Source organism: Trichomonas vaginalis, chromosome V (assembly GCF_026262505.1).
Source record: "Trichomonas vaginalis G3 chromosome V, whole genome shotgun sequence".
NCBI lineage: Eukaryota > Parabasalia > Trichomonadida > Trichomonadidae > Trichomonas > Trichomonas vaginalis.
In genome coordinates, this window is record NC_067207.1 from 6,468,447 (window position 1) to 6,496,417 (window position 27,971).

The window sequence follows — 27,971 nt, forward strand, 5'->3', positions numbered from 1 at the left end:
TTAAACATTATCCGCTGGTGAAGCATATTTAGCCGGAGTTCCTGTTGCATGGTATTTCAAACCATCTTCAGGACACCAAGTCCAGTAAGTTGTCCTTGTAAACCACATCTGAGGTGGTGCAACATCTTGAACAGAACAGTATACATCAGCATCTTTTTTAGTATGAATTGGATTTGCTTGTAATCTGATACTAACTTGGTTATTCTTTGTTTCTAAACCATCAAAGAAGACACTTCCACCATCCCTCATAACAGGTATGGTACAAATGAATGATGTTTGATCTTTCCACGGTGCAAGCATTTTCTCTGAAGTACTTCTTTCTCGTGTTAAGCTATCTTCATATTCTTCTGTACATTCATTAACACCATCTAAATCGCTAGCTTGTAACATTCTTGTGAAGAAAATATCTCCAACAGTACTCATTGCATTATCAGGGAAGTTGCGACCATCAATTGTGATTTGGAAGTTTCTAACCATTGGGTTTCTAAATACTGTTCGTTGTGATTGTCTCGTTGGAAATACAGTAACAATATCAGTGACATTATGCAAAGCATATGTAAAGTCAGAGACGATACCATTGTTAGTAACACATCCATTATTTAATGTTCTGACATCAATTTGTTGTGCTGGAATCATAAATGGATCACGACGGTTGAATAATGTTGGAATTGCTCTTGCAGTGGATTCAATAACTCCATATCTTGGAACAATAAATTTATCTTCTGTAATTTGCATTTGAATAATGCTGAAAGTAACGTCACCACTCTCAACAGTAATTTGTGGTGAAGGAAGTTTTGCATGTGCATCAGTTGTTTCAGTCATATTTATTTGAAGCTTTTCAACACTGCTCACGTCGCCTGTTATTGTTGGAGTATATGTTTTAATTGGTCCCTTGTTAGCACGTTTCACACCCTTTAATAAAGTAGTTGGTTCACCAATTTGTTGAAATTCTCTTGTATAAGCTTTACCAAAATCTGTTGTTAAAACAGCTTGATAATCTTCATTTTCATCTCATCATAACAAACATATTGAATATCAGCAGCTCTCGCTGGATCAACTTGACAATAAACCATTGAATGAGGTGTGTTATAATATTTAAGAATTATATCACCAAAACTCTTTGGGTAATCATCAAAAGCCTGGAATGCTAATAAGTCATTTAATGGAATGATCATATCAAATTCTAAATACCTTTCATCCTTAGCATCTTTCAACCATTGACCATCATTTGGATTGAAATATACCCCACATACTGAATTGTCCATTTTCTGAACATTATTATATAAACTATGGACAAATTTCTTAGTCTTTCTTTCCGACTTTGGTTTATATGTAACATATGCAAAACCTTCTTTAACCATTTCCATTTGCAAATATCCTGTATCTACTCTATCTGTCTCAACTTCTAATTGTCTAAAAATTTGATTACTTGACTTAAATCCAATAAATATTCTATTACAATTAAGATATTTTTCATCATTATCATTTGTCTTATCAGTTGTAAATACTGAATCATCTGGAAAGATAACACTTGATTTTATTTTTATCCTAACATGACGTTTGAAATAAGCTTCACCTAAACAGTTAATATCATGTTCAGATTTTGTTAATCTCATATGTGTTTGTTTTTCAAAATCATATGGAGCATCACTATCATAGCAAGTATTTTCTAACTCACGGTAATAACGACGACCATCATTTGCAGAGAAGATTTCATTCATTTTCTTGAAAGATTCGAAAACATTTCCATCGACTGGATTGTATCCTTCATTTCTCAAATAAGCACCTGACATATTTTTATAATGATTAAAAAAATAAAGTTTTTATTTAAATTAAATATAAAAGTTATGGCAGCAGGAATCTTCAAAAAATTTTGGGATGGACTTAAGCAAGTTGGTAGAGAAATTAAAGGGTACTTTTCAAAACCAGTACAAATAAAACAAGGACCTATATGTGGACTACCAGCAGCTAAACCAATTGATAAAGGAAGTTTGATTAAAGATGTATTAATACCACCAATTCAACAAAAACAATCATATCAGAATGTAAATAGAATTGATCCAATATTAAAGAAATAATACAAAAATAATTTTAATTTTTTTCATCACTTAATCATTCCCTGAACAATACCACCAACCGTATTACCTATTTGAGCACCTTTGACTCCACCAAATTTAGCACCTACGGCAGTACCAATTGCTGGTAAGTATTGTTTTGCAACATTTGCAACTGGTTTAATAACTTTATCTCCAACCCATTTTGCAGCTTTCTTTATTCCACCCCAAATTTTATTCCAAATTCCTGCAGCCATAATATTTTTAATTAAATTAAAAAATTAATTTTAAACATTAAATCTTGAATTTATTACTTCAATAATCATATTAACTCTTTCTTCAATTGTTTGTATTCGTTGAATTATTTCTTCAATTTTCATTGTATTTGTAATTCTTGATTCTGGAATGGATTTCAAACTAACTTGACCTTTAATTTTAGTTATTCGAAATACATCTATTTTAAACATTTTATTTAATTTACATGTTGTTAATTCATCAAATAAATCTTTGTTTTGTTCATAAAACTCATTAAATTCATCAATACTTTCAAAATTAGTACATTCTTTAATTGGTTTAATTATTTGTAATTTCTTTTCAGGTTTTTTAGTTTCAACTTTTTCATCATCATCTTCATTTATTTCTTTTGGAACTTGTTCAATCTTTTTCAAAATTGGTTTCATATTTTTAAAAATAAATAAAAATTTAAATTTTTTTGACAAAATAGAGAGGAACTTCAACTTCAACATCACCTTCTAAAATTTCATCTTCCCCATCATTAATCTCATCATCTTCTCTAAAAGTAACAAGAACAATTGCATTACCATCTTGATATCTTTGAAACAAACCTAAATGATCAAAATTCCTTCTTCTCTTCTTAAAAAGTTCTTTTGTCTTTGATGTATCTAAATAAACTAAAACTTCATCTCCTGGTTTAAATACATAATAACCATTCTCATATAATCTTTGCTTCACTTCATTTAACTTTTCTGTTTTTCTTCTGATAAATTCCCATTCTTTATCTCTATGAATATGCATTTCTAATGGTGTCATCTTGATTGATTTATGCCATGTATTATTGTAATAATAACATAATTGTTGAATTAAATTATCATGATTACCATCCCAATAATTTTGTCTATTGGGTCCGAGCGCATTTCTTAAAGTTCTCATAACACTATCAACAACTTTATTATGATAAGTAAATTTTGATGAAGAAACATGAAAACTAACTCCATATACTGGATGATATTGAATTTCTTTATGAACAAGAACTTGTTTCATTCCCGCATTCTTTTTTTGTCGTCCTCTTCTTTTTGTTGGTATATAATTTTCATCAGGAACAAGTTCATAATCCATTTGATCTTCATATTTTGATTTTTCAATCATTATCATTTGCATTGCACTTTCAAATCCAGCATCACCATCACATTTGATCAGTTTAACTTTATGACCAAAATGATTAAACTCAAGTTCTGTAAATTTCTTTATTACATTAAATGTTTCAATTGCTTCTTTGGACTGAACTGGAAACAAATATAAATATTTGGTGTTAACATTTATAAAAACTAAATACGATGCAACCATTAATGTTTTTCCACCGCTTTGAACAGGTCTTCCATGTAAATGATCCATTTCCCATGTATCAGGTGTGAATGCAAATGTCGGTCTTTGAAATTTCTTTTTCAATGGGGTTAATTTTGAATCAGAAATTACTCTTTCAATTCCATGTTGAACGCCTTGATACTTTTTGACTTTGTACGCTGTTTGAAATGGATATTTTAAATTTTCTTCATTTTCAGGAAAATCCAAAACATATGGATACCCATTTTCTTTTGATCCTTCTATAAAAATTTCGCTTTTATCATTTTTTAACATTAATTTAAATAAGATTAAAATTATGACTAAGAAGCAATTAACGCAAGAAGATCGCAATTTTGCAAAAGCATATAGACTTTTTAAGGAGATACCGGGTGCAATGGCTTACTATGACGCGTTTTTTAATAAAACAGTTGAAATAGTAAAATCAAAACTAAATTATAAAGAGCTGAAGGAAGAATTAGAACATTTAAGAGAAGAGAACGCACAATTAAAACAATCATCATCACCTGGTATTGACACGACTGGTGGATATGGAAGACAAAAACAGCAATCACAATCATCAAGTAACCCTAATGTTAAAGCAGAAATGGATAAATTAACTAAACTTAATGATGAAAGCACAAAGAAAGTTCAAGAATTACAAGCAGAACTTGATAAATATAAGAATGCATTATTAGGTAAAGGTAATGAAAGTGAGGTTTTAGTAACAAACTTGAAGAAAGTTGAAGCTGAAAAGAATGCATTACAATCTCAAATTACAAAACTGTCAGAGGAAAATACAGAATTAAACCATAAAGTTAATGAAATGTCCATGAAATTGAAATCACTTGATAAAGCAAACGAAGCAAATAAAAATGCTTCACAAGAATATATTAACAAGATTGAATTACAAATTTATAACACAAGTGATATAATTATTGAATTAATTACAAAAGTTTTAACAGTAGTTGGTGCATCACAAGAAGATTTTGAGAGAAATAACAACACATTTGAACAAACCAAAAATGACAGATTGAATCTTACAACTTATGCAAGTTATGCTAAGGAAGAAATTTTGGATAAAATTAGAGGTCTCAAAAACATTGCAAAAGAATTTGTTGAAGATATTGATATGAAACTTATTGAACAATTACTTGAATTCGCAAACACTGTTGGTTACAAAGAACTTTCTGGTGAAATTGCTAGTATTAAGAGTAGTCTTGAGAATGCTGATTTCTTAAATAACACAGATGCTTTTCAATTAGCTCAACCTATTCTTAATCTAAATGAAGTGACATTACAAACTGCTAAAAATGAATTTTCTAACTTAAAAGATTTTGTAAATAATATGATAGATAATAATGCAAAACAAGGTGCAGCAATTACTAACAAATTATCCAATAAGGCTGATTATGATCAAGTGAATGATTCACTTAAAACAATTTTCGAAACTTTGTACCAATGGTTATTGGATAAAGCTGACGAAGTAAAAGAATTACAAGAAAATGTTCAACAAAATGCTAATATTGATGTTGATGCATTTCAATCTAAAATTGATGAACTCACCAATCATTTAACTACGATACAACAGAAATTAATTGAATATTTAGATGTTGAATTCAAGAGCATTGATCTCAATACAGCAACAAGAATTAAATCATATTTTGAACGATTAATTTCAAATGATGAACCAATTCTGAACCAAGTTGAGTTCGTTCTAAATATGTTTGCAAATAATTTAGCAGTTGCACGAAAGAAATTAAGTTCAATCGATCAAGAGAAACGTTATGTTCAAGGTGAATACCTGGGTATTTCTTTCAATGAAATTGCATTACATAACTTTGCAAAATCATTACAACAATCTTATGCTCTTTTACTTGCAAATGATAAAACTGAAGTAATCAACTATCATTATTATTCAGTTGCTTCACAAAAGATGATGAAAGTATTAATGGATGAATATTCAGAAGAACAATTTGCATTGAAAGTTCAATTCACAAATGGTGGAATGTATTACATTGAGTTACATTATGGTGAAACAGTATTTCCATTTTATATCACTGAGGATATGAAAGATGTATTTACATTCTTTATTCAACAAGTTATTTCAGCTAATTTCATTGTTGGAACAGATGTGGCTGTAAATTTAGCTGAGGAAATTAATAATTTACCTGATGATAATGAAATAAAAATAAGAATGAATCAGATTAGCGAGAATGTGGAATGGAATAAAGTTGATGAAGATGGAAACATTATAGAACAAAACAATGGTGAACTCCATTATGGAACATTTGGTGGAGAAAATGATAATGAATTTGGTGACATTATTGATGAATGGGGAAACGTAATTACTCCTGTCGAAGATAGACCGGATATTGAACGAGAAGAAGCTGAAGGACGACGAGATGGAAATGGTCATTTGGTTGATAATGATGGAAATATTATTGAATATGCATGGCAACAAGGTCTTGTACCAGATGGAGATGAAAACTGGGTTGATCAGGATGGAAAAGTTGTCGTTCCTGCAGGTTATCAATTAGATGAAAATGGATTCCCTATTTACTAATAAATGGCATACAACAACCATTCTCACAACAGACTGCTTTAGTGTGAGCACCAGTTAATGCAGTTTTTGCAATTGACAATCTTGACATCATTCCATTTTTTAATTGCAATGTTATATTTTTGCCATCAAATGAAACTCCATCTTTTAATATTTGGTAATAGTTTTCGGGAGTTAAATGTTCATTCTGTTTCAAGGATACTCCTTTCATTTTCATTGCAATCCTCTTGAAATCATCTTCTTTCAAATGACCATTGAATGAAGTATAACATTTAGGACATAAAGCTATCATGTTATCTCCTTGTTTCTCAATTGCTAAACCTAATAATTTTTTCTCATGCTGTTTTTCTTCCATTTTATTTTTGAGTTTTGGTTTATATTTTTGATCAAAACAGAAGAAATCATAAGGAGCAAATTTGTAAATGTTCTTGTCATAAAAGTTTTTGTCAATAATGATTGCTTGAAATGCTTGAGTGTTTGGTAAATTAGGATCACCAGCAATTGCCCAATAACTTGAATCAGTATCTCCTTCAATGAAATGAAACTTATTTGTATCCATGCATTTATACATGAAGTCATAAATGAAAACTAAATACCAATATTTAGCATTATCTAATGTAAAGAATGCTTCTTGCAAACATGTATCACAACGATAATATTTATCTTTCATCATAACTTGATAAATATTATCACCAATCTCTCTGATATTCTTAAACTTTTGACTCATGCATGCCATTCTTGCTTTGTCTTCTTCCATAATCTTTGACTTCGTGTAATTTTGAGTATTCATTGCATCATAACCATAAGATCCGTTTAATGAAATCTTGCAAAACAAACTTTTTCCTTTATTACCATTCAACTCTGCTTCTTGTCTGACTCTCATGAATTCATTTGCAAAATCATGGAAGCAAGTATTCTTAGCAAATGTCAAAATAGATTTAACATCATCAATTATGAAATGAAATCTGTCAATGAGGTACCATAAGTAATAACTTGAAAATGACATATATTCACCATGAGTAGATGCTAATTGAGTTAGCTTTCTCTGTTTCTGATCAACTGGGATATTATTTGTTTTCATGTAATTGTACATGAATGAACCAATTGTTTCTTCATTTGTTACAATGTCTAAGTTTCTAATAATTGGTAAGAAATTAATGTAATCATTAATGTATTTCTCATCGATGTGACCTTTAACTTCTGTAACAAACAATTCTTGTTTCTTCTTAATTATTCCTAATGCCATTGCTTTCTGAGCTGTTGATTCACAAATTAAAACATTAGTTAATCTTCCTGGCATATACATTAGATGGTCAGTGTATTTGATAAATGGATGAGGATTAGATGAGAAACATGAAGGATATAAAGAATTGAAATCAACACCAACAAAATGTGTCATAACATTATCTGTGTCATGATTTGAAACTTTACAATTGTCATAAGTTAATTTGTTAATATGTGTAACATTCTTCATATTAATTCGATGTTGAACATTAGATAAACCACCTGTGATACCATTTCTTAAGATGTGATATGCTTCAACTGAATCTAATGTCATTGGCAAATTGTATTTGATTGTAAAGTTTCTCAAATTAACTCTTAATCTTACTATTTCTTCATCTTTGTTTGATTTAACGACATTGCAATAACAACACATTAATTGACAATTCTCTTTTGTATGACCTAAATCATTATCGATTCTATCTAATATTGGTTTGTTGTCATATGTGAATGCTTTACCACATAATGCACATTTCGATTTCAAAATCAAATCTCTGTAATAATCTAAATCATCAATTGTGACATTATTCTTAATATCTCTTTTTGCCTTTAGATCTTGTTTGTTATAACAGTCAACTTTGTATTGCCAATACTTCTTTGACAAAATGAAATTAGAATCTTTTTCTTCTTCAGGATATTTTTCACTTGGATTGAAATCTTTGTAAGCCAAACTATATCTTATCATTGATGCATTTGAACTTAAACTTAAGTTATGTAGCATATCAACTTTATAAACAAATGTTTCATCAATGATTTTATTAATCGGTTTGATCATGATTTCAACATCTTTGTTACAATAATAGATGAAATAGTCTAAACGATTTTTGAATTGTTTATAATCGTTCAAGTAAATTTGATAATCGTCATCTGCAATTGTTTGTTGAGTTAAACTTGAATAAAACATTTCTTTCGTGAATGGTTCAGTTTTGAATAATTCTTCTTTCCAGTTGTCCCATGTGATTGCTTGATAAGGAAAGAACTATTTAACTCTTTTGACATTATCACCAAAATCTTGAGTAAATTGATCTAATGTACCACCTGCAACAAAGTTTCTGATATCAATGAATCTCAAATTTGGATATTCTTTCTTATGAACTGTGATTTGTTTATACCGCGAAGAAGAGCCAAGCATTGACAAAATCTTCCATCGTGCAGTATTAAACTCTCTTAAGATTAAATTCAAATCGAACTTGCTTGAATTAAATCCAATCACATTTACATTTGAATATTCGTCTTCGAGTAGTTTTAGAAATTTTTCTTCTTGTTCAATTGTTTTTAATTTACTAAAAACTTCTTCATATTGATTCATGTTCAATTCTTTAACTTCTTTTGCTTTTTCAAATAACCAATCAATCCGATTGATAATAAAGTTTTCATCAGTAGCATAACAAAAGTTCTTTGTAACATCTTCGCATACGCTTGAGACCATGAATGGTTTTAATACTGCATTTAAAGTTGTTGATTTAGTAATTGATTTCTCCTCTGTTGTCTCTAATGTTTCAAAATCAAATGTAATGTAGTGTTTTGTTGGTTTGTAGTAATCTTGTAAACCATAAGCTAATAAGAACTGGTAGATCTTTTGTTTTGTAATGTGTGGAGCGTAAGGTTGTTGAGTTGGTTGTAATTGAACATCTTGAATTAACTTACCACCGTTCATCTTGCACTTCTCACAATGTTTCCAAAATCTTGCTTGATTCTTTCTATCTGGATCATCGATTAAACTGTAAACTTCTTCTTTGCAGTAAGGACAAACTCTGAAACCGACTAATCTTTCAACATCTGTAATGGCATCTGTGTGTAGTTGTCCGTCTTTGTTCTTTGTTAGTAAGAAATTGATTGTTTTGTATTTTGGATCAACAATGTAACTTTCAACAAGTTCGAAATCTACATCTTCAACATTAATGTCTTCCTTTTCTTGTGGAGAACAATAGTAGTAATCGATATTAACTTTAAATTTTTTGCATAATGCTTCAGACTCTTTTGCAATGTCGAAACCTTCATAAGAATCAATTGCGTCATTTAAATATTTCCTTCTTGTTTCAGGATTAACTCCATCAGGTATGTTATAAAATTCCTGAAAGAGTTTCTTCCCTCCAGCAATGATAGCTTTATCACTCATTTTTTATTAGCGGAAAAAAGTGATCGCACAATATTTCATTCTTGATGACATGTGTGTTTGTTCCATCTTCTCAGAAATGTTTGCATAAACGTAATGTTTATAGGAGTTCATGTCTTTGATGTTTGAGATCGTGAATGGGATTGAACGTTCAACTTCATCTTCTTTTGGTGGTGTTAATGAATATTGTTTGGTAACAGAATCTTCAGTAACAAATCCAAAATCACATAAGATCTTATATGTTCCTTTCGTTTTTGTTGCAATGTCATCTAAGTAATCTAAGATCTGCTTTACATCTGAAACATTGTTGAGGTAATATAATGTGTAAAGTCCTTTGTCTTCAATATTTTTGGAATTCTTTTTGTAATGATTGCTTTCAAGAACTTTCTTGAAATCAACTTCATCTAATGGATGGAACAGTTCGATACAATCAAGATTAGAATCCATGAACTGTAATTTATGTCTCTTGACGAATTCTGTACCTTCTTTGGATAAACTTTCATCAAATTCACCGTTCAACAAATTCTGTGAAACTTCTTGAACAAAATCTTGAAACCTTTCATCATGGTACTTCTTTAATGGTATCTGCGCTGTAGGAATATTCATTAATTCCTCTATTTCAGCTTCAGTATCATTAATGTCAACATGCGGATTCGCGGTTTCAATTTCGTTTTCATTGGTTCCACCTAAGAAGTTAAGAATGTCTTTTTTGTTTGCTTTGCCAGTGTATTCTTTATCCAAAATGTCCTTGAAAAGTGCTAAGTTTTTCAAATAGTTGTTAGAAGGTTTGTAAGATTGATCGTCAGAATAATATTCATCATTAATTTCTTTAATTTCTTTTAAAGAATCAAAGACTTTCTTTAATTTGCTGAATGGAATTTTTTTCTTACTCATTCTCATTTAATTCAAATTAAAAAATGACACTTTTTTAAACGATAAGGTTTTTATTCATAAAAATACTAAGGTTATTCCAGGACCTTGTTTTTGTTTTTCTTCATCCATTCGTTCAAGAATGTGTTGGAAATCTTCCACGAACTTTAAGAAATCATAATCTTTGTTCGTGTAATGCATGAAAATTCGGTTCAATTCATTTTTGACACTTTACATATCGGATGTATTATCTAAGAATTATATTATAAAATAATAATTTTGTGTTTTATAAGTTTATTTGTATAAATTGATTCAAAAAAAAATGGAAAGACAAGAAGTGGATCTGCCAAATGAAAATCAGATTTATATTACGGCATATCTTGAATATTCTATTGGCAAAAAGACAGCAGACCAAGTTGCAAAAGATTTGCACATAGGTAGAAAAAATTATTATTAAAATGGCAAGAACTTGGTTTAAATCCAAAAAAGCTCGGAAGACCAGAAACTCCTCTCAGAACAGATTTGTTACCAACCATTCACGAAATAAAAGCTAAGTACAATCTAGGTTATAAAAAAGTTTTAGAGAGTTACATACATGATGACACAGTTTCATTTCACGATATGCTTAAATTATACGAAAAAGAGAATCTTTTCAAATTTCGGCGAGATCCAGAAAAAATTGATGAACATCCAAATCAGTATGTTTCCCAATACGTAAATCAGCAATGGCATACTGATTTAAAAAGCTTCAAAGAAGAGACAAATGGTACCAAGCATACTTATCATTTAATTGCCTTTATCGATGACAGATCTCGTTTTTGTATTTATTACGAAATTCTTCCCGATAAAACAATGAAATCAACTTCAAAAGCTTTACAAAATGCTATCGACTCTATCAAAATTATTCCATACGAACTTTTGACAGATAATGGATGCGAATTTACAGGAAAGGACTTCAAAAACGTTCTTCAAGTAAATGGCATTCAACACCATCGGACAGAACCTTACACACCACAGTTAAATGGTAAAATAGAACGTTTTTGGCAAACAATCTTTTCGGCTCGCCCAGATTTTATCGAAATAAGAGAATTTTTACCTCACGCAATAGAAGAATACAACACAGTATGGGTTCATACAGCTCTTAAAGATCTTTTCGGTGGAAAACCTACTCCAAAATCAATTTGGGACCAGGGTCCTAAATGGACAAAGGACTTAAACCCAAATCCTGAGTTCGAAATACAGCCTCGTAACTAAAAATAAAGTAAAAATACGAATAAACATTTTATTATAATTTAAATAATTTTTTTATTCATAAAGTAATACGATATATAGCTAAGCTATGTAAGGATATTCTGATGCTGAGAGTTTAAGAACTTTAAATTACGTATAGAAAAAAAATTCATTTAATATTTTGTAACATTTTTTAAATTGATAGATAGTTAGATTTTGTAGGGGAAGGTAAGATTCTTTGTGGTAATAATGGTCGTTGAAATTAAAATGAATGTAAGATTTGTGGAGAAATTGTATAAATTTGCATAGTGTTAGATTCAGAATAGGAGCATATGAGCCAGTGATTGTGTCTAATGTTTTTAAGGTGCTAATTGGAAGTAGAAAAGAAAAAAATTTGTTGCAATAACATCATATTGCAAAAAAGTTTTTAAAATATGATGTATGAATAAGAGTATGATTGGTATAGATTTGGGTTGTATAAATGTGATTGAACAATTGTTAATGGAAAGTTCAAAAACTTGGGTGCAATCAGTTCTGATTGCACCCAAGTTTTTGAACTTTGTATAAGGAATTGTTGGCTATGATGTACTGATCATGAATCAGTACATCATAGCCAACAATTCCTTCCCAAACAACCCGAAATTTGTCTGATTCCACACTAATTTTATTAATTTATCTAAACTTTTATCCTCGTCTACAATTTAATCATCAATAATTATCTCTTGTTCTATTTCACTATTATATATATATATATTTATATGATTTGATTTAAAAAAAATAAATAAATAAATTAATAAATCATTTACTCAAATATATCAAAAGTTTTATTTTTATATTATACATGGCACGGTGGGCGCAAAAAGTGACAAAATAGAATACCTATGGTGGCACGACAAAGGAAACATTTTTGTAAGGCAAACATTATATCAAATACCTTTACTTTGTAATAAGAAATATAATTATCACGAAATTACAAATAAATATTGTTTAATATAATTAATAGCAAAATTGTTTTTTATTATTTCCCTTAAGACCTTACTTATTAAGTATACGTATAACAAGCTTGTACTGCATGTATTAGTTAATAGAACAAAAGAAAATGAGCTCAAATGAAAAAAATTTTCATGCTATTTTGGAAATATGCATATTCGAAGTATGAGAGTTGTAAACACTGAGAATTTTAAGCTTTGGTTGATGATAGTCTTTAATTTTTCTTGAAGTAGTAAATTATTTGATATGAAAATTTAATGGCCAGCATAATCAATCGTGCGTTTCGTTTCTTGATTGAGAAACGATGATTGTGTGCTAATGAATTATTGCGTCTGACAGGTTATGATTATGGATACCTGAAATTAAGCTTTTATGGGAAACATCACCGAGCGCCATTTGGCGCCCCTAATGCTGTTTCTATCGGTATGATTAAGGAGCTTTCTTATGCACTTTCATCACTTGAACTTGAACGCTACAAGATATATGCCCCCCTCCCAATGGGAGGTGGGAGCAAAAATTGAAATGTTTACATTGATTTTTGAATACTTTACAAGCGCCACTCCCAGTGGGCGCGGGCGCAAGTGATCGGGTTAAAAAAATCATAAAAATATTCAAAATTGCGATTTTAATAGATGTTTAAGAAGTAAATTTATTAATAACGATATTTCATAGTACAAAATGTGTTCAATCTCTTCGTAAATCATTCAAAAAAATCAAAAGAATTTCCAAAATTCAATTTTTTTAGTAAAATTTATATCTTTTTCTATCGTCTCCTCCCCACCAGTGGGAGCCACCGGAGGCGCGGGCGGCGCCGCTGGCGCCAAAAAAGTAGCGCCATCGTGCCATGTATATTTTATATATAAAGATAACTACTTTTTAAAAAAATACCCTATATATTTTTGTCATGTAAACTTGTCACTTTTTGTCAGAAGTGAAGTGAACCGGGTTTTCATGCACAACAAAGATTTTTTTACTTTTCTCCAGAATGTAAAACGTAATGCGTTTCGTCACTTTTTGTGTAAACTGAAAAATATTTTAATGTCTGAGGCCAAAAATGACACAAACCAAATAAATCAAGATGATAACCAACAGCAAGGAGAAGAAATACCACTAGAGAAACTTGATAGCAAATTAATTTTTGATAAAGATTTAACTTTAACAGATAAAGAAATCGTTTTTCGCTTCAAAGTTTTCAAAATTATGAACAAAAAGACTTTAAACACGATAGAACTCGAAATGCACAAGTATGATGATATCTTTTTCTTAATGAAATGTAAGGTCGACTTCAAAAAGTTCCAGAAAATAGCAAAAGAGAACTCTCTTACAATCGATTTCGAGCAATTACTTGATGCAATCATATCAATGTTCGAAAATAACATTAATCACAATAATGCTACGAAAGTTGATTTTAAAGCATCAGAAAAAGGTGGAACCCTTTCATTCTTCGATGTTTTAGAACTCAGAGCTGTTAAAATCTTCTCATTAGATTTCACTAACGCATCAAAGAATCATCAGTTTATTTACGCTCAGAGAAAGTTTAATGAAATAAAAGAACTTCTAGAACTTAAGAATAGAGAGTTAGAAATCTTCCTTCATGAAGTTCATAAGAAGAATTACACAATGTTTGATCATATTTCCCAGAAGGCAATTTATGTCCCCACAGAAGAATCTCCTGGTTTTACAGATTCTTATAAGAGTTCTGGCATCCCTGGATCTCCAAAATCGCCAAAATCTCCTCGCTCGCCAAAGCTTTCTAAATAAAACGAACTATTTTTGAATAAACTATTGATATGAAATGTTGGAAATTAAATATTTGAATTCTTTTTGATTCGAAATTGAAATCGATAAATTGAGCAATTTTTGAAATTAAAGGCTGGAGAGGAAACACTGTAAAAGCAAAAGAGAAAACCTCATACACAACAAATATATCTACAAAAATTGTCTCTATTATGCTTGACATATGAAAAATATAGTAATAAATTGCAAGATCTCATAATATTACTTCCGTTTGATTCCGAGAAATATTATTTGATCATCCCTTTGTAAATTCTAGGATAATTTTTAGTTCATTAGCATGAAAGTATGTTTGGAAAAAAAAATCATACTGTGCTACACGCCACTAAATAGTAAAAAGTGACAATTGTGATGTCTAACTCAATGGATTATTCCTATATGGTTAAAAATCCAAGCGACTTTGGCTATCCACCGAACACAATTCCCAGAGGAATAACTTTGGATGATTTAATGAAATCTAATCAATTTCTTAAGTCTTTTCCAAAAACTTTTTCTATTGCCAATCCTAGTCCAAATGCATTAACAGAGTCAAAGAAATATAAGAAATTACTCGATTTTGTTAATGTGCATAAAGACAAACCAAATCTTCAACAACTTTTAGTTCCAGTTTTTTGTACATCAGTTATGGCATTAAAAGAGAAAGGAAATGTTGACGAACTTAACGCATTTGTTGAAGACTTCAAAGATCAAATACCAAATTCACGACAACCAGCTGTTAATAGATTTTTAAAGGATGAAAAAGTATTTACACATAATGCATGCCTATTTTCAACACAGAATATGAATATAGAAGTTACCTATGAAGAAGCAGAGTTAATTAAAAACTTTATCAATATTCAAGAAAATTCCGACTTAAGAAGACAAATTACATCTCATGTAGAGCTTATTCCTAAGTATGAAGTTGTTCCTAGCCATACAATTGACATGAAATTCTCTCCTCCTTCAGTAATTAAAGATATCACAATTTTACAAACAACTATTCCAAATGCAACACAAGCTGTTGTTTCTGATTACTCAACAGATGTTTTTGCAGCATTTGGAAATAATCAAGTCATGAGATTCAACGGAAAAGAAAGATCATCTCAAATTTTACGAAATCATTCATCATCAGTTACCTCATTATCACTTTCTTCTACCGGATCTCTACTTCTTTCCACCGATATCGAAGGAAATTACAGCGTTTGGAGCCAAAATGGCTCTGAAAATGGTTATTTAACAATGTCAAGTATCTGGTGTTCATGTTTTGCACCTCAAGGAGGCATTTTCGGTATCGGAAGTGATCAATGCGCATTTCTATACGATGCTAGTCGCAATAAAATGTTCAGATCCTTAGTTGGCCACTTGAATTCGATTTCATCCATAAAATTCCACCCGAATTGCGCATTAGTCGGCACTACTTCGTCTGATGGAACAGCAAGGATATGGGATGTGAGGACAGGAATGACTCAAAGGCTGTTTTTGAACAAAGATCAAATCGAAATCCCGAGAAGGTTCACGAATATTGCGTTTTCTGATAATGGACAGTTCGTCGCTTACTACAATGGTAATGTTTGCGTTGCAAATATCGGCTCAAACGCAATTATCGCCGATCAACCTGTAGGAATCCAGAAAATTAAGTCAATTCAGTTCAGCCAGGACTCAAATTCTGTCTTCATCGTAGAAACAAATGGAGAAATCCAAGTTTTGACTTTTAATTCTGGAGATCTTGTTTTAAAGGATGTTATGAACCTTTCTGCTAATGTCATTGACGCAAAGAGGAACACTATGAACGAACTTAATGTTTTAGTATCTTATGACTTGTAAATATATTTGTTTAAAATGTAATTTATATAATAAAGCTATTATTTATTATTCAGACGACTTTTTAATAGTTAAACTAGTAATAATCATATTGGAAACAAGTAGTTTTTTTAAAATAATATCGCAAAAATTTTAACAAATCCTTGAATCACTATTAAAGTATAATAATATATGGTAGCCGTTTCTGGTTGATAAACCCAAAATCTGGGAAAGGTTCTTGGGAAAAAAAATTAGGAATATTCCCAGCACTTTTCCACCAGAACCGGCCACTATAAATAATATGATTAAATTCAGTGAGATTTCATATACATTATGCATATCAAAAACAAAAAGTATAGAATGAGAAATAATTTATTCTAAACAAGAGTAAATATAGATAGAGAAGCTGAAGATATGCTTAATGAAAAGTAAATATAGCAAAGATTATTGGATACAGCTTTTTGGATTAATTTTGGATAAATAATTGAATTAATATTTGTATTAAGATGCAGAGTATTGTCTTTATATTGATGATAACGATTATTGTCTGTTGAAGTTATTAAAACTGATTGGTTTCCTTTAAAATAAGTTGCATATTGATGAGAAACAATATATATTGTATCATTAATGTTTATTGGGGCTAAATAAAAGCTATAATTATTGTGATCCTCCCATTCTAACGGATCTGATTTATAATTTCGAAAAATTGTCAAGTTTTTGATTGCTTTTGGTTTATATAGAATACATGAAATATAGGTTACTGTTTGAGGAAGTATAAGCTGTTCAACCTGTTGAAAATGATCTGTCGCGCCTTGGAGAATGGTTGTGACTCCAAAAGGAACTGTAAATATTTTTGACTGATAATTTGGAGGTATGTTAACTAGTTTCTTCATGTCTTTTGAGTATAAAGCTCCATCAACAACTTTAAAATTAGGTTGAGTTTCATTAATAGTATATTCTTCAAATTTAGAATTCCATTCGAATGGCCCACCAGCACTAAAAGTAATTAATTGAAGTGGGACATGAATTGTTTTAATTTTTGATTCGGTGATCAAATTATTCCCAAAATATTCAACTGAATCTGGGAATTCAATTGTCTCTACATTTGAATATCCTACAAATGCTAATTCTTTAATATTTTTAACCAGGCCTTGAATTTTAATATGAATTGCATCATTTCTATGTTGTGTTTGCTCACTAGGAATAGAAGGACCATCCGATATAATTGTAAGAGTTTTAGTTGTACTATCCCAATCATAATTCAATTGTAGCTATTCGCTTTTTCAATTTGAAATCAATTCAAATTCTGTCAAATAAAAAGTTTTATCCAAGATTCATCAGACTAAGAAAACTTCTTTTAAAACAAGTCGGAAGTATTAATAATTCATACAATCAATATTGAGGAGATTTTTTCATAAGAAAACTATCAATTAAGGGTGCAATTACCATTTTCTGACATTCTATCAATTTTTTTTTTGACAACACGAGTATGTGCGATAGATTTCACCGCAAAAGAAACATATTTTTTTCTTTTTCATTTTATTATTTTATATGATCAATCTATATCAAGTCATAATATTAAATCAGATCTTCAAATAACCTATAATTTGAACGTCTTTTGAAGCATTAAAAAAAAACATAATATAGGGAATTAAGAGCTCAAAATTCCTATTGATATACCAATGGTATACATATATGGGACCAAAGCTATTTCTATGGTCCATTCCAGCTTTTAAACATTGATGTTAATGAGAATGCAATTCAATATTTTATAATTTTACAAGTATCATCAAAGATTTAGATTAATAATCAATGAAATTTATTAATATTGAACAGATTCTATGTTTTAAACAATGATAATGTTACTCTTATGGGAATTGCTCAAATTGGAAAGAATGATATCAAATATGTTTATTCTAATGTATATTCAACTTCTTTCGAAGAAAATAAAACAGCAGTTGTCTCAACAACAAATAATAACAACAAATATGAATATTCAGATAATATCCTCAGTCATGATACGAACATCAACACAATCATATATCCTAAATCTGTTGACAAAATATCATCTTCTTGTTTCAAACCAATGAGTCATAACAGTTTTTATATTCAAGACTTCACTGGTTACACAACAATCACTATCAAAAACCATCTCTACACTACATATTGTTCTAATTATCTTTCCATTCACTTTTCATTATCATTCATTCTTCATTTATCAATTTTTGCCACATTATTACAACATCTTAAGAAGCCAAAAAAATATGAACCATGCTTCTATGACATTTGTTTGCAAAGTAAATAAAAAAATTAATTTTAACTTCAAATTTAAAATAAATGATATGACTGGAACGTTCTCAAAATTTATTTTTGAAAGGGGACAATCAATTCAAAGAATAAAAAAAATGATAACAAGCGAAGACACCTGAAATTTCAATAAATATTTCCTAGGAAACAAAGAGTTCAAAAGTCCTAAGGATTTGCCAAAGAAATATCCTAGTTGGATCAAAGTTAACGAAAATCTTCCAGGTTATAGTCCATTCCAGACTTTAAACATTGAAGTAGACGAGATTGTCATTGATTATTTTGTGAGTCAAGTAAAAGATATTCCAAAGTGTGTTGTTTTCGAAGGATATCGTCCTTTAGTCATTCAAGATTTGTTACGTTTCAACAGATTCTATACATTAAAGGATGATGATATTACACTTTTAGGAAAGTTTGCAATGAGCGAATTTCTCTTATATTATAGATGTGATAAATTTCAATCAATGTATTATGATCAAGCAAACAAAAATGGATGCATAATCGAGGGAATTGTTCATGATTATGCAATATTACATGATGCAAGTGAAGAAGTCGTGAAGGCAATCGAAAAACTTGGGAAAGGTATGAAATACACAGATGATTTCATATTCAGAGATCAATGGATTCCTATTAACGATTTAGGTGTCACCCCATGGATTATTTACGAAACAGGAAAATATTATCAAACTTTGAAATATTCACGGCGAGAACTTGGTCTTGAAGAATTCCAAGTTGTCAAATGTCGATGGTCGAAGAATAATTCAAAATGAACGTTGAATATTCATATTTTATTATTCGATTATGATAATAAAAATTAATTTGGATTGATTTTGAGTTATTATTAATAAAAGTATGAATCAATACTTTAGTAATAGAGATTCCAGTGTCAATATTTCAAACGAGGGTTGATTGCCTCTAAATTATGATGAAAAATTTTAGGTCATCTCAAATTTGAATAGATTTCAATTTACTTTACATGTATTGAATTCTCATTGTTGTAATCTAATACGGAGTACAAATGGAGTGAATCAACAAAAACTCTCACCATCATATCAGATGGCTCACCTATTGCAAGAGGTCAAACAAAGCATCAAAATGATGCAATTCACATTAAAATTCAAGGTCCGGCTAAAATAATAGACGATGCTGCATTTGAGAATTATTCTAAAGTCGAAACATTTGAAGTTCCCGAATTGATTGAAGAATTCGGGAATAATATTTTATCTTATTCACAAATTACAGAAATTCATATACCATTTCAGCTGAAAACATTTAATATTGAAGGTCCATTTGAATATAATTATAAACTTGAAAAATATACGATCAATGAAAATCATCCAAATTTTAAAGTAATCGATGGAGTTTTGTACTCCAAAGACATGACACAAATAGTTAATATACCACCAAATTGGCAATCAAAGATATTTACAGTCCCATATGGAGTAACTACGATATATCATGCAGCAACTGATTGTTTACAAAATATTGAGCAATTAATATTTCCTCAAACAATATCTCATATAGCAGGCATTTTATATCGTCCAAAATCAATCAAAAATCTCTTTATCTATAGAGGTGAAAATTCACCAGAATCAATCATATGGGATAACACAAAATATGACTTTGCAGATTCTCCTGTTCAAAAGAATGATATCAAATATGTTTATTCTAATGTATATTCAACTTCTTTCGAAGAAAATAAAACAGCAGTTGTCTCGACAACAAATAATAACAACAAATATGAATATTCAGATAATATCCTCAGTCATGATACGAACATCAACACAATCATATATCCTAAATCTGTTGACAAAATATCATCTTCTTGTTTCAAACCAATGAGTCATAACAGTTTTTATATTCAAGACTTCACTGGTTACACAACAATCACTATCAAAAACCATCTCTACACTACATATTGTTCTAATTATCTTTCCATTCACTTTTCACTATCATTCATTCTTCATTTATAGAACTAAAAACAAATTTTGATTTATTTTTATTAACAATTCTAATGTTTTCTGGATAATCATATGAATTAATAAATATGAGTGCCTGATTTGAATGCTTATAAGTCTGCAAAGAAATCAAAAAAGGCTGTTTGATGGATAATCGTTTGTTTTCTCAATTTGAAATTAATTCAATTTTGAAAAGCATTCAATTATTTTTTTATGAATTGAAATCTTATTTTTGTAAGCTAACATGCAATATCAATGGGACGAATCTTCTAAAACCCTTACAGTCACATCAGATGACCCAAATGTTGAAAGTACTCAAACAATTCATCAAAATGATGCTGTTCACATCAGAATTAGAGGATCTATTAAGAAACTTGGCAATTTCATATTCAGTAACTATACAAATGTTGAAACCATCGAATTTCCAGATTCAATTGAAGAATTAGGAAATAATGTTATTACTTTTTCTCTAATCACCGAAATACGCTTACCTTTTCAGTTGAAAACAGTTGAACCTTTAGGACCGTTTGAATATAATTATAAACTTGAAAAATATATAATTAATCCAAATCACGCAAATTTTAAAGTTATTGATGGAGTATTATACTCCAGAGACATGACAAAAATAATTAGTATACCTCCTAATTGGAATTCTAAGATATTCACAGTGCCTTATGGAGTAATTACGATATTTTGTTCGGCAACTGATTGTTTACAAAATATCGAACAATTAATATTCCCACAAACTGTTTCTTATATAGAAGGTATTCTCTTCAAGCCAAAAGTCATAAAAAAATTTATAATTTATCGAAAAGTTAATTCGCAAGATCAAATCACATGGGCTCAAACAATCGATGACTTTGCTAATTCTTCTGTTCAAAAGAATGATATCAAATATGTTTATTCTAATGTATATTCAACTTATTTCAAAGAAAATAAAACAGCAGTTGTCTCAACAACAAATAATAACAACAAATATGAATATTCAGATAATATCCTCAGTCATGATACGAACATCAACACAATCATATATCCTAAATCTGTTGACAAAATATCATCTTCTTGTTTCAAACCAATGAGTCATAACAGTTTTTATATTCAAGACTTCACTGGTTACACAACAATCACTATCAAAAACCATCTCTACACTACATATTGTTCTAATTATCTTTCCATTCACTTTTCACTATCATTCATTCTTCTTTTATAAAAATTAAAGTATATTTTATTAGCCACATAAATATTTAGGAATCAAAAAAGTATTTTAATGGAAAGGAATAGTAGAATTGACAAGATTTTTTTGCCAATCACTCCAAATCACTTGATTTTATAAAGGTAGGTCAACAAAAAATACGTTATTTCGCAAGAAAAAAAAATTTTCATGAACAACTTCAAGCCGATTTTTCTCAGTAATAAAACTCCAAACTTCTCTTAATTGTGGAGAGAAATTGAAGTTTTCTTCATGCATAGTAATTTATTACTTTGTATTTACATTAATTTCAGAAACAGTGTTGACATATATGCAACAACGCAAGATCTATTCTGTAAAACCGATTAACAGTACAAATATATTTATTTGCAGGTCAAAGAATCGAATGTTAATTTTAATAATATTTCCTCGAAATCGCTCTTGCAGTTTTCTTCCATTTTTCGTCTATTAGTTACCGAGTACCTACATAGTCTAAATCCATTACCAAAATCAAGAAAGCATTGTTACGATTTTGTTGACCTACCTTTGATTTTATGAATATATGTCGAAGATCACACGCAATTAATAAAAATATTTTTTAGTTTTCAAAAAGGTACTTTTAATGGGCCAAAAATTGAAAAATTTTAATTTCTCTAGTTTCTAGCCAGAATCAATATAGAGTTCATATGTAAAAAGTGAAACTACTATGGTGTGGAAAAAATATCAAAGTTCCCCACTTAAACACTATATATATATAAAAAAATAATTTTCATATTTGTTTATTTATCACAATTCAAAGATAATTCGATCATGTTTGAAGTTGTTTATAGTAAATTTGTATGAAAAACTTACAAAATTTAATCTAATATCTATTTTTTAAAAATATAATAAAACAAATAATAAAAAGAATATGGTTACCATGGTTCAGTAAATGACTGATTCAGGAACACTTCATTCTTTCTGATCTTATCAAGTTCCTGAACGACATAAGGTACATTTCCTTCGTTAAGAGCTGCAGAAAGCTCCGGATAGTTTCGGACCACGTAATTACCCGACCACTTATCGATGTAAATTTCGGTTCCTTCGTAATGTAAGACAGGAATTCGGTCATCGATAGAAATCGTGCTGTTTGGCATTTCGTGGGCTATAGAACGTAGGAAAGAATTAGCGATACGAATCTTGCATTCTTCTATGATATGGTCGATGGATTTTCCGAAAGCGTCTCCGATCTTTTCGCCATCAAGTTCAATTGGAAGGGCGGAGAGCTCTTTCGTAATGGTAATCACTGTCTGTGTCTTGAATATGACGAGAGAAAGTCTGTTTTGGGCTCTGTTGAAGCCTTGGATTTGAGATCGGATTCTTTTTGCTTCAATAACCAAACGCTGCATTTCAAATGCAACGCAGAAGCTGTACATTGTTTTGTTAACAAGATCGAAGCCATGGCTTTGTGTGGTTTCTAAGATTTTGTTGATTGCGTTGATCATATCTTGAACAACAGAAGGATCGATAAAAGAAACGCCTCTCTTATCTGCATATTTAACGCCTTCCTCTAATTTCATGAAGCCGTGAAGAAGGATATCGATTTTAGAGACTTTTGGCTCTTTATCGAAATCTGTGTATGAAAGATATAAATTATATTGATTTGGAACGTGTATTTTGGCTACACCATTTTCGAATGTTACACGGGAATGCATTGGAAGTGTCTGCGAAGTAAGATAAGTGATAAGTTTATCTTTTATGAGATTAAGCATTCCTTGAGGATCTTTTTCATACTTAGGAATTGCCAAAGGTGGATAGATCATCAATGGAAGTCTTGAATAGCCTCTCCCAACGATAACATCGATTGCACCCATTACATCGTACATAGGAGTCTTTAGACGGTCCATTTCACTGTTATACAATCTAAGCATGTTTGTCAAGTAATCTTGGATGAACTTTGCTTGTGCTCTTGTCGCCATCAAATAGTTGCAAATATCTGAAGATTGAGGATAGATATTATTCCATCTGAATAGCATAAGAACTTTTGTTGCATTTACGAAAATTGTGTTAAGAACACGCATTAATTCAAGATTATGAACTGTATCTTCGCTGTTTACTTCCAAAGTGTTTGTTAATGCAGAAAATGATCGTGAAACAAAGTGAGCGACAACATCATGGAGTGGATATGGTGATAAATCCCCAAGTTCTAACTCGTTTCCTTTGTTTTCAGTCATTTTAAAATTTGAATGGAAAAACCGCTGAGAGAAAAATGTTCATACACAAAAATTAATCAAAACATAATATCAAGAATATCTATCTGACACAGATCACATTTATCCAATAAAATATTAAAAATAATGATAAAACAAATGAATTTTTAGTGAAATTATCAAGTAATCTCACTATATCCTATGCTAATTAGATCATTTCTTCTTTTAAGTTCATTTCTTATTAAGATATTTTCCATTTCTTATAATGTCTGACGAAGAAATTTACATCAGCTTGGATGAAGCCACTATCAATGAAAATTTTGATATCCTTAGTGATATTGAGAATGATATATGGTACATGAACCCAGAATATCTTGATTATTACATAGAAAAAATCTTAACATTCCTTCGAACTAATGTTAGAATGGGAATTTATATTTTAGAATCAATCTCAAATGCATTTTTAAATAATCCAAGACTCATTGTTGAATATGGTCGCATGTATCAAGCAGTTTATGGAATTGCTCCATATAATAAAGCGAAATATCTCTTCGAGCACTATCTTTATCTAGAGAAGACGTTTGATTATCAGATAAGAACATCATGCTCACTCACTTTAGAAGAAACTCTTGAAATTTATTCAGATAAAAAACAAAGAATGATTTTTGATGATGATTTCGACAGTTTATATCATGCAATAAGTAATGATCAATTCAGCATTAGTGATGACTTCAATCTCAGACCATTATGTCCAGGAGAACTCTCTTTAATCAATGCAGCAGCGAGATTTAATGCTCCAGCCATTTTCAAGTTCATTTATATGAATCATACTTTGATAAATGAAGAAACATTGTATAACGCAGTTCTCGGTGGCAACTTAGAGATTATTAGAATCGTTATGCAGACAGTTACTAACACATCGAAAGCCATGAAAGCAGCAATCATTAGTCATAGAACAGATATAATGCAATTTTTAATTGAAAATTTTGATCAAGCAATTGATCCAGGCGATGCATTGGAATACGGTAACACGAAGGCATTTTGTTATGCATATAGTAAGTACGCATTTGATTATCTTACTTATTTGCAGTTTGCGGGATTAAGTTCGAATTGTTTCGCTTTCGAAATGATGCTTCGAATAATTCAAAAAAAGACAATGTTGAATTTTGATACTTTGCAGAATATTTTCATTGGAATATGCAAAGGTGGATCAATGCATCTCTTCAAATTATTCTTTAAAAACTTTGGCTTCAGATCTTACGTGAATGGTGCCGTTGTTTGTGCGAAATATGATAATTTTGAAATTTTGTCAGAAATTATCAAAAAAGATAAAAAAGTTGCATTAGATCAAAATTGTATAAATTATGCATGTTTAGAGGGAAGTTACCGTTGTATAGAACTACTTCTGAAGAATGGTGCTGATATTACATTGGATTCAATTGAAGCAACAATGAGAATTGGAAGTTTGAAATGTTTCGAGTTAATTTTCAGTAAATACATGGAAAAATTCAAAAATAGAGTTGGAAAACTAACAGTTAATTCAATGAATGAACTTATGACAAGTATTGCAAGTAATGATAATGTTGATTTTATGAATATTTACTTGAAATATTCATCTGATTATTGGAATTCTCACAAGCTTTTGGATCCTTATCAGTTTCTTAATTTGGCTGCTTTATATAATTCTCCTAATATAATGAGAGAATTATTTAGTCTTAGTTATAAACCAGGAAGTTATGTTGAAATGATGATGTCATGTCTGAAAAGCTCAAGTTTAGAATGCTTGAAAATTCTTGTTGAAAATGGTGCAAACGTAAATGAAGTTAATGCTCAAGGATACACTGTTTTAATGCATTCTGTGCTCCTTAACAATGTGGAGTTTGTTTCATATTTGTTGTCAATTGATGCTTCTGTTTGGATTAAAAACAAATATGGCGAAACTTGCTACAAAATGGCTCGAATCAAAGAATTTAAAGATTTAAAAATTATGATTTTGGAATCAATCCCACGACCATTACTTCCGCTTTTCTACCTTGTTGAAAGCCAAAATATTAGATATGCAGTTATTTTCTTTATATTTGTGTTTGGTCTTATTTTAGCTTTAATATTTTAAAACTATACCAGTATATTTTAATCATTGCTCATTATTTAAATTCCAAAGTGTGAATTTTTGTTATCATCTTGAATTGATTTTCTGGTGCTTCTTCAATAACTAAAACCAATCATGCTAATTTACTTATTATTAGAGTGCATTTATATTTGCCCATAAATATAAGGTTAGCCATGTTATTGGAGGTCACATCTCCAAGAATCCCTTGATTATAGTCGTATTAATCATGAATTTTATGCTTCACACGCGTTGCATCAAATTCGAATTAAAGTCATAGTTTCCTAAATGCCAATTTAAGAGATAAAAATATATTATAAGTTAACTTGATCGAAATCGATAAAGTTTTATTGATAGTTTGATAGCAACTGTTGGCAAAATAAAAAAATACAAATTAAAAATAAAGAATTTATAGATTACTTCGAAACAGGTGATGTTGTTTGTGATGGGTCTGCTGCTGGTTGGCTTCCCTTCAGTTCATTGATTTCAGTTGTAAGTGTATTGATATTTTCCTGGAGTTGCTGCTGATCTTGGTCGTATGTCTCCCAGAATCCCTTCTTGATTGCGTTAAGAAGGGATTCCTTCCTTTGTGTAGCAATTTCTGCAGCTTCGCTGTCAATTTTTTCGTAATCGAAAGATTCTGTATCATCCTTTGATTTATGGAAGTCGACTATTTTACGTAGTCTTTCTTGCGATTTTTCGAGGATTGTTTTGTGCTGAATATTTGAATTTCTTGTTGTTTGATCGAAACTGTTTTGTTCCTCTTGATTATTCTCTTCCTCCTCTTCCTCTTCATGATGCTCTTCCTTGTTTTCCTCTTCTTCTTTATGTTCCTCTGAATTTTCCTTATTTTGCTCTTCTTCTTCGTGTTTTTCAGTTTCATGCTTTTCTTCTTCCTCCTCTTGCTTTGGTTCCTCATGTTTCTCTTCTTCTTCGTGCTTTTCCTCTTCTTCTGGGGCCTTTTCGTGGATTTCTTCTTCTTCCTTATTTTCCACCTTGTTTTCTTCTTCTTCATGCTTCTCTTCCTCATGTTTCTCCTCTTCTTCGTGCTTTTCTTCCTCTTCTGGAGTTTCTTTTTGAGATTCTTCTTCTGGGTTTTCTGGAAGGCCTTCTTCATCATTCTTGTTCTGGTTCTCTTCTGGATCAACTAAATCATCCTCTTGAACTGCATTTTCCTTTGTATCTTCCTCTTCTATATCATCATATTTAAATGAAAGTCTTATACGAGGCTTGCAAGGATTTTCCTCGTTAACAACATTCATTTGGTACATATTTGGTAAGAGAGATCCAAGAACTTCTGGTGTTAAAGTGATTTCGCATTCTGCAAAAACTTCATCATCATCTAAGAGTTGAATTGTAAGTTTCTTGTCTGTTGGTTCAGTTGTATGTAATACAACAACATCATACCACCTTGGGCCTAATGTATTTTTGATTGTCCTTGTTTGTGCGACTTCATCACTTCCTTCTATTTGAATTTTTATCGATGCATTAAGCTTGGCAAGTGGGTCTTGCTTCTTAATATCAACTGCTTCAGTAATTGAGATGTTCAATGCCATCTGTAAAAAAAATAGTTATTATCGATTGTTCAGAAAAAAATAAATTTATCTAATGAAAATTTATTAGAAATATTGTAATAAGATCAGGAAACATTAAATTTTAGAAAAAGATTTTTGCATTCAATTTTTTTACAAAACGGCAACTTGATTACAACTTTACAAAATCAATTTATTATCAGTGGCCATTTATACTGTAAAATGAAGCATAAGTTGAATTCAAACATTAACCCACCGAAAATGTGGTCTGAAATCAAAGAAATAATACTGAATTTTTTTGAATAAGATATCAATATGGTAAATACTTCTCGATAAGATCAATGTGTTTATGAAATACAAATAGAAGTTCGAAATCAAGAGATTTAACAAGAAATATCTGATGAGTTGATATTCAATACAAAAACCTATGCCAAGGA

General features: G+C 30.2%; 15 protein-coding genes across 15 annotated transcripts, besides 8 other annotated features; 6 read left to right on the forward strand and 9 right to left on the reverse strand.

Annotated features, from left to right (window-relative positions):
- Nucleotides 1-822, reverse strand: TVAGG3_0288980 (uncharacterized protein; the record flags this gene model as incomplete). The annotated part of the gene is made up of 1 exon (XM_051229086.1): nt 1-822. The coding sequence occupies one exon, from the start codon at nt 820-822 to the stop codon at nt 1-3; it is 822 nt and encodes a 273-aa protein (XP_051098816.1).
- Nucleotides 823-980: 158 nt separating this feature from the next.
- TVAGG3_0288990 (uncharacterized protein) lies at nt 981-1,793 on the reverse strand (the record flags this gene model as incomplete). Its single annotated transcript, XM_051229087.1, has 1 exon — nt 981-1,793. The coding sequence occupies one exon, from the start codon at nt 1,791-1,793 to the stop codon at nt 981-983; it is 813 nt and encodes a 270-aa protein (XP_051098817.1).
- A 311-nt stretch (nt 1,794-2,104) lies between these two features.
- Nucleotides 2,105-2,311, reverse strand: TVAGG3_0289000 (uncharacterized protein; the record flags this gene model as incomplete). The annotated part of the gene is made up of 1 exon (XM_001578868.1): nt 2,105-2,311. One exon carries the CDS (start codon nt 2,309-2,311, stop codon nt 2,105-2,107), a length of 207 nt encoding a protein of 68 aa, XP_001578918.1.
- Nucleotides 2,312-2,341: 30 nt separating this feature from the next.
- TVAGG3_0289010 (uncharacterized protein) lies at nt 2,342-2,734 on the reverse strand (the record flags this gene model as incomplete). The annotated part of the gene is made up of 1 exon (XM_001578869.1): nt 2,342-2,734. One exon carries the CDS (start codon nt 2,732-2,734, stop codon nt 2,342-2,344), a length of 393 nt encoding a protein of 130 aa, XP_001578919.1.
- A 22-nt stretch (nt 2,735-2,756) lies between these two features.
- On the reverse strand, nt 2,757-3,929 carry TVAGG3_0289020 (uncharacterized protein; the record flags this gene model as incomplete). Its single annotated transcript, XM_051229088.1, has 1 exon — nt 2,757-3,929. One exon carries the CDS (start codon nt 3,927-3,929, stop codon nt 2,757-2,759), a length of 1,173 nt encoding a protein of 390 aa, XP_051098818.1.
- Nucleotides 3,930-3,951: 22 nt separating this feature from the next.
- On the forward strand, nt 3,952-6,198 carry TVAGG3_0289030 (uncharacterized protein; the record flags this gene model as incomplete). The annotated part of the gene is made up of 1 exon (XM_001578870.1): nt 3,952-6,198. One exon carries the CDS (start codon nt 3,952-3,954, stop codon nt 6,196-6,198), a length of 2,247 nt encoding a protein of 748 aa, XP_001578920.1.
- A 2,257-nt stretch (nt 6,199-8,455) lies between these two features.
- On the reverse strand, nt 8,456-9,595 carry TVAGG3_0289040 (uncharacterized protein; the record flags this gene model as incomplete). Its single annotated transcript, XM_051229089.1, has 1 exon — nt 8,456-9,595. The coding sequence occupies one exon, from the start codon at nt 9,593-9,595 to the stop codon at nt 8,456-8,458; it is 1,140 nt and encodes a 379-aa protein (XP_051098819.1).
- A 6-nt stretch (nt 9,596-9,601) lies between these two features.
- TVAGG3_0289050 (uncharacterized protein) lies at nt 9,602-10,486 on the reverse strand (the record flags this gene model as incomplete). Its single annotated transcript, XM_051229090.1, has 1 exon — nt 9,602-10,486. The coding sequence occupies one exon, from the start codon at nt 10,484-10,486 to the stop codon at nt 9,602-9,604; it is 885 nt and encodes a 294-aa protein (XP_051098820.1).
- A 234-nt stretch (nt 10,487-10,720) lies between these two features.
- Nucleotides 10,721-10,765: a mobile genetic element.
- Nucleotides 10,721-10,765: a terminal%2Cinverted (terminal inverted repeat of LTR141 transposon ID:TVAGG3_0289060).
- A 19-nt stretch (nt 10,766-10,784) lies between these two features.
- Nucleotides 10,785-11,712: a mobile genetic element.
- A 1-nt stretch (nt 11,713) lies between these two features.
- Nucleotides 11,714-11,758: a mobile genetic element.
- Nucleotides 11,714-11,758: a terminal%2Cinverted (terminal inverted repeat of LTR141 transposon ID:TVAGG3_0289080).
- A 424-nt stretch (nt 11,759-12,182) lies between these two features.
- Nucleotides 12,183-12,343: a mobile genetic element.
- A 1,337-nt stretch (nt 12,344-13,680) lies between these two features.
- On the forward strand, nt 13,681-14,492 carry TVAGG3_0289100 (assembly abnormal protein 6-related family; the record flags this gene model as incomplete). Its single annotated transcript, XM_001578871.1, has 1 exon — nt 13,721-14,443. One exon carries the CDS (start codon nt 13,721-13,723, stop codon nt 14,441-14,443), a length of 723 nt encoding a protein of 240 aa, XP_001578921.1.
- A 204-nt stretch (nt 14,493-14,696) lies between these two features.
- Nucleotides 14,697-16,318, forward strand: TVAGG3_0289110 (transcription initiation from RNA polymerase II promoter; the record flags this gene model as incomplete). The annotated part of the gene is made up of 1 exon (XM_001578872.2): nt 14,840-16,279. One exon carries the CDS (start codon nt 14,840-14,842, stop codon nt 16,277-16,279), a length of 1,440 nt encoding a protein of 479 aa, XP_001578922.1.
- Nucleotides 16,319-17,685: 1,367 nt separating this feature from the next.
- Nucleotides 17,686-17,717: a mobile genetic element.
- Nucleotides 17,686-17,717: a terminal%2Cinverted (terminal inverted repeat of tvBac_53III transposon ID:TVAGG3_0289120).
- A 1,837-nt stretch (nt 17,718-19,554) lies between these two features.
- Nucleotides 19,555-20,565, forward strand: TVAGG3_0289130 (uncharacterized protein; the record flags this gene model as incomplete). The annotated part of the gene is made up of 1 exon (XM_001578873.1): nt 19,939-20,532. One exon carries the CDS (start codon nt 19,939-19,941, stop codon nt 20,530-20,532), a length of 594 nt encoding a protein of 197 aa, XP_001578923.1.
- Nucleotides 20,566-20,692: 127 nt separating this feature from the next.
- TVAGG3_0289140 (ribonuclease inhibitor domain-containing protein) lies at nt 20,693-22,449 on the forward strand (the record flags this gene model as incomplete). The annotated part of the gene is made up of 1 exon (XM_001578874.1): nt 20,762-21,727. The coding sequence occupies one exon, from the start codon at nt 20,762-20,764 to the stop codon at nt 21,725-21,727; it is 966 nt and encodes a 321-aa protein (XP_001578924.1).
- Nucleotides 22,450-22,620: 171 nt separating this feature from the next.
- On the reverse strand, nt 22,621-23,919 carry TVAGG3_0289150 (Mediator complex, subunit Med14 family; the record flags this gene model as incomplete). Its single annotated transcript, XM_001578875.1, has 1 exon — nt 22,621-23,919. One exon carries the CDS (start codon nt 23,917-23,919, stop codon nt 22,621-22,623), a length of 1,299 nt encoding a protein of 432 aa, XP_001578925.1.
- A 241-nt stretch (nt 23,920-24,160) lies between these two features.
- On the forward strand, nt 24,161-26,008 carry TVAGG3_0289160 (Ankyrin repeat family; the record flags this gene model as incomplete). The annotated part of the gene is made up of 1 exon (XM_001578876.1): nt 24,161-26,008. The coding sequence occupies one exon, from the start codon at nt 24,161-24,163 to the stop codon at nt 26,006-26,008; it is 1,848 nt and encodes a 615-aa protein (XP_001578926.1).
- A 357-nt stretch (nt 26,009-26,365) lies between these two features.
- TVAGG3_0289170 (C2 domain (calcium/lipid-binding domain, CaLB) family) lies at nt 26,366-27,571 on the reverse strand (the record flags this gene model as incomplete). The annotated part of the gene is made up of 1 exon (XM_001578877.1): nt 26,419-27,558. One exon carries the CDS (start codon nt 27,556-27,558, stop codon nt 26,419-26,421), a length of 1,140 nt encoding a protein of 379 aa, XP_001578927.1.
- Between the last annotated feature and the right edge of the window lie 400 nt (nt 27,572-27,971).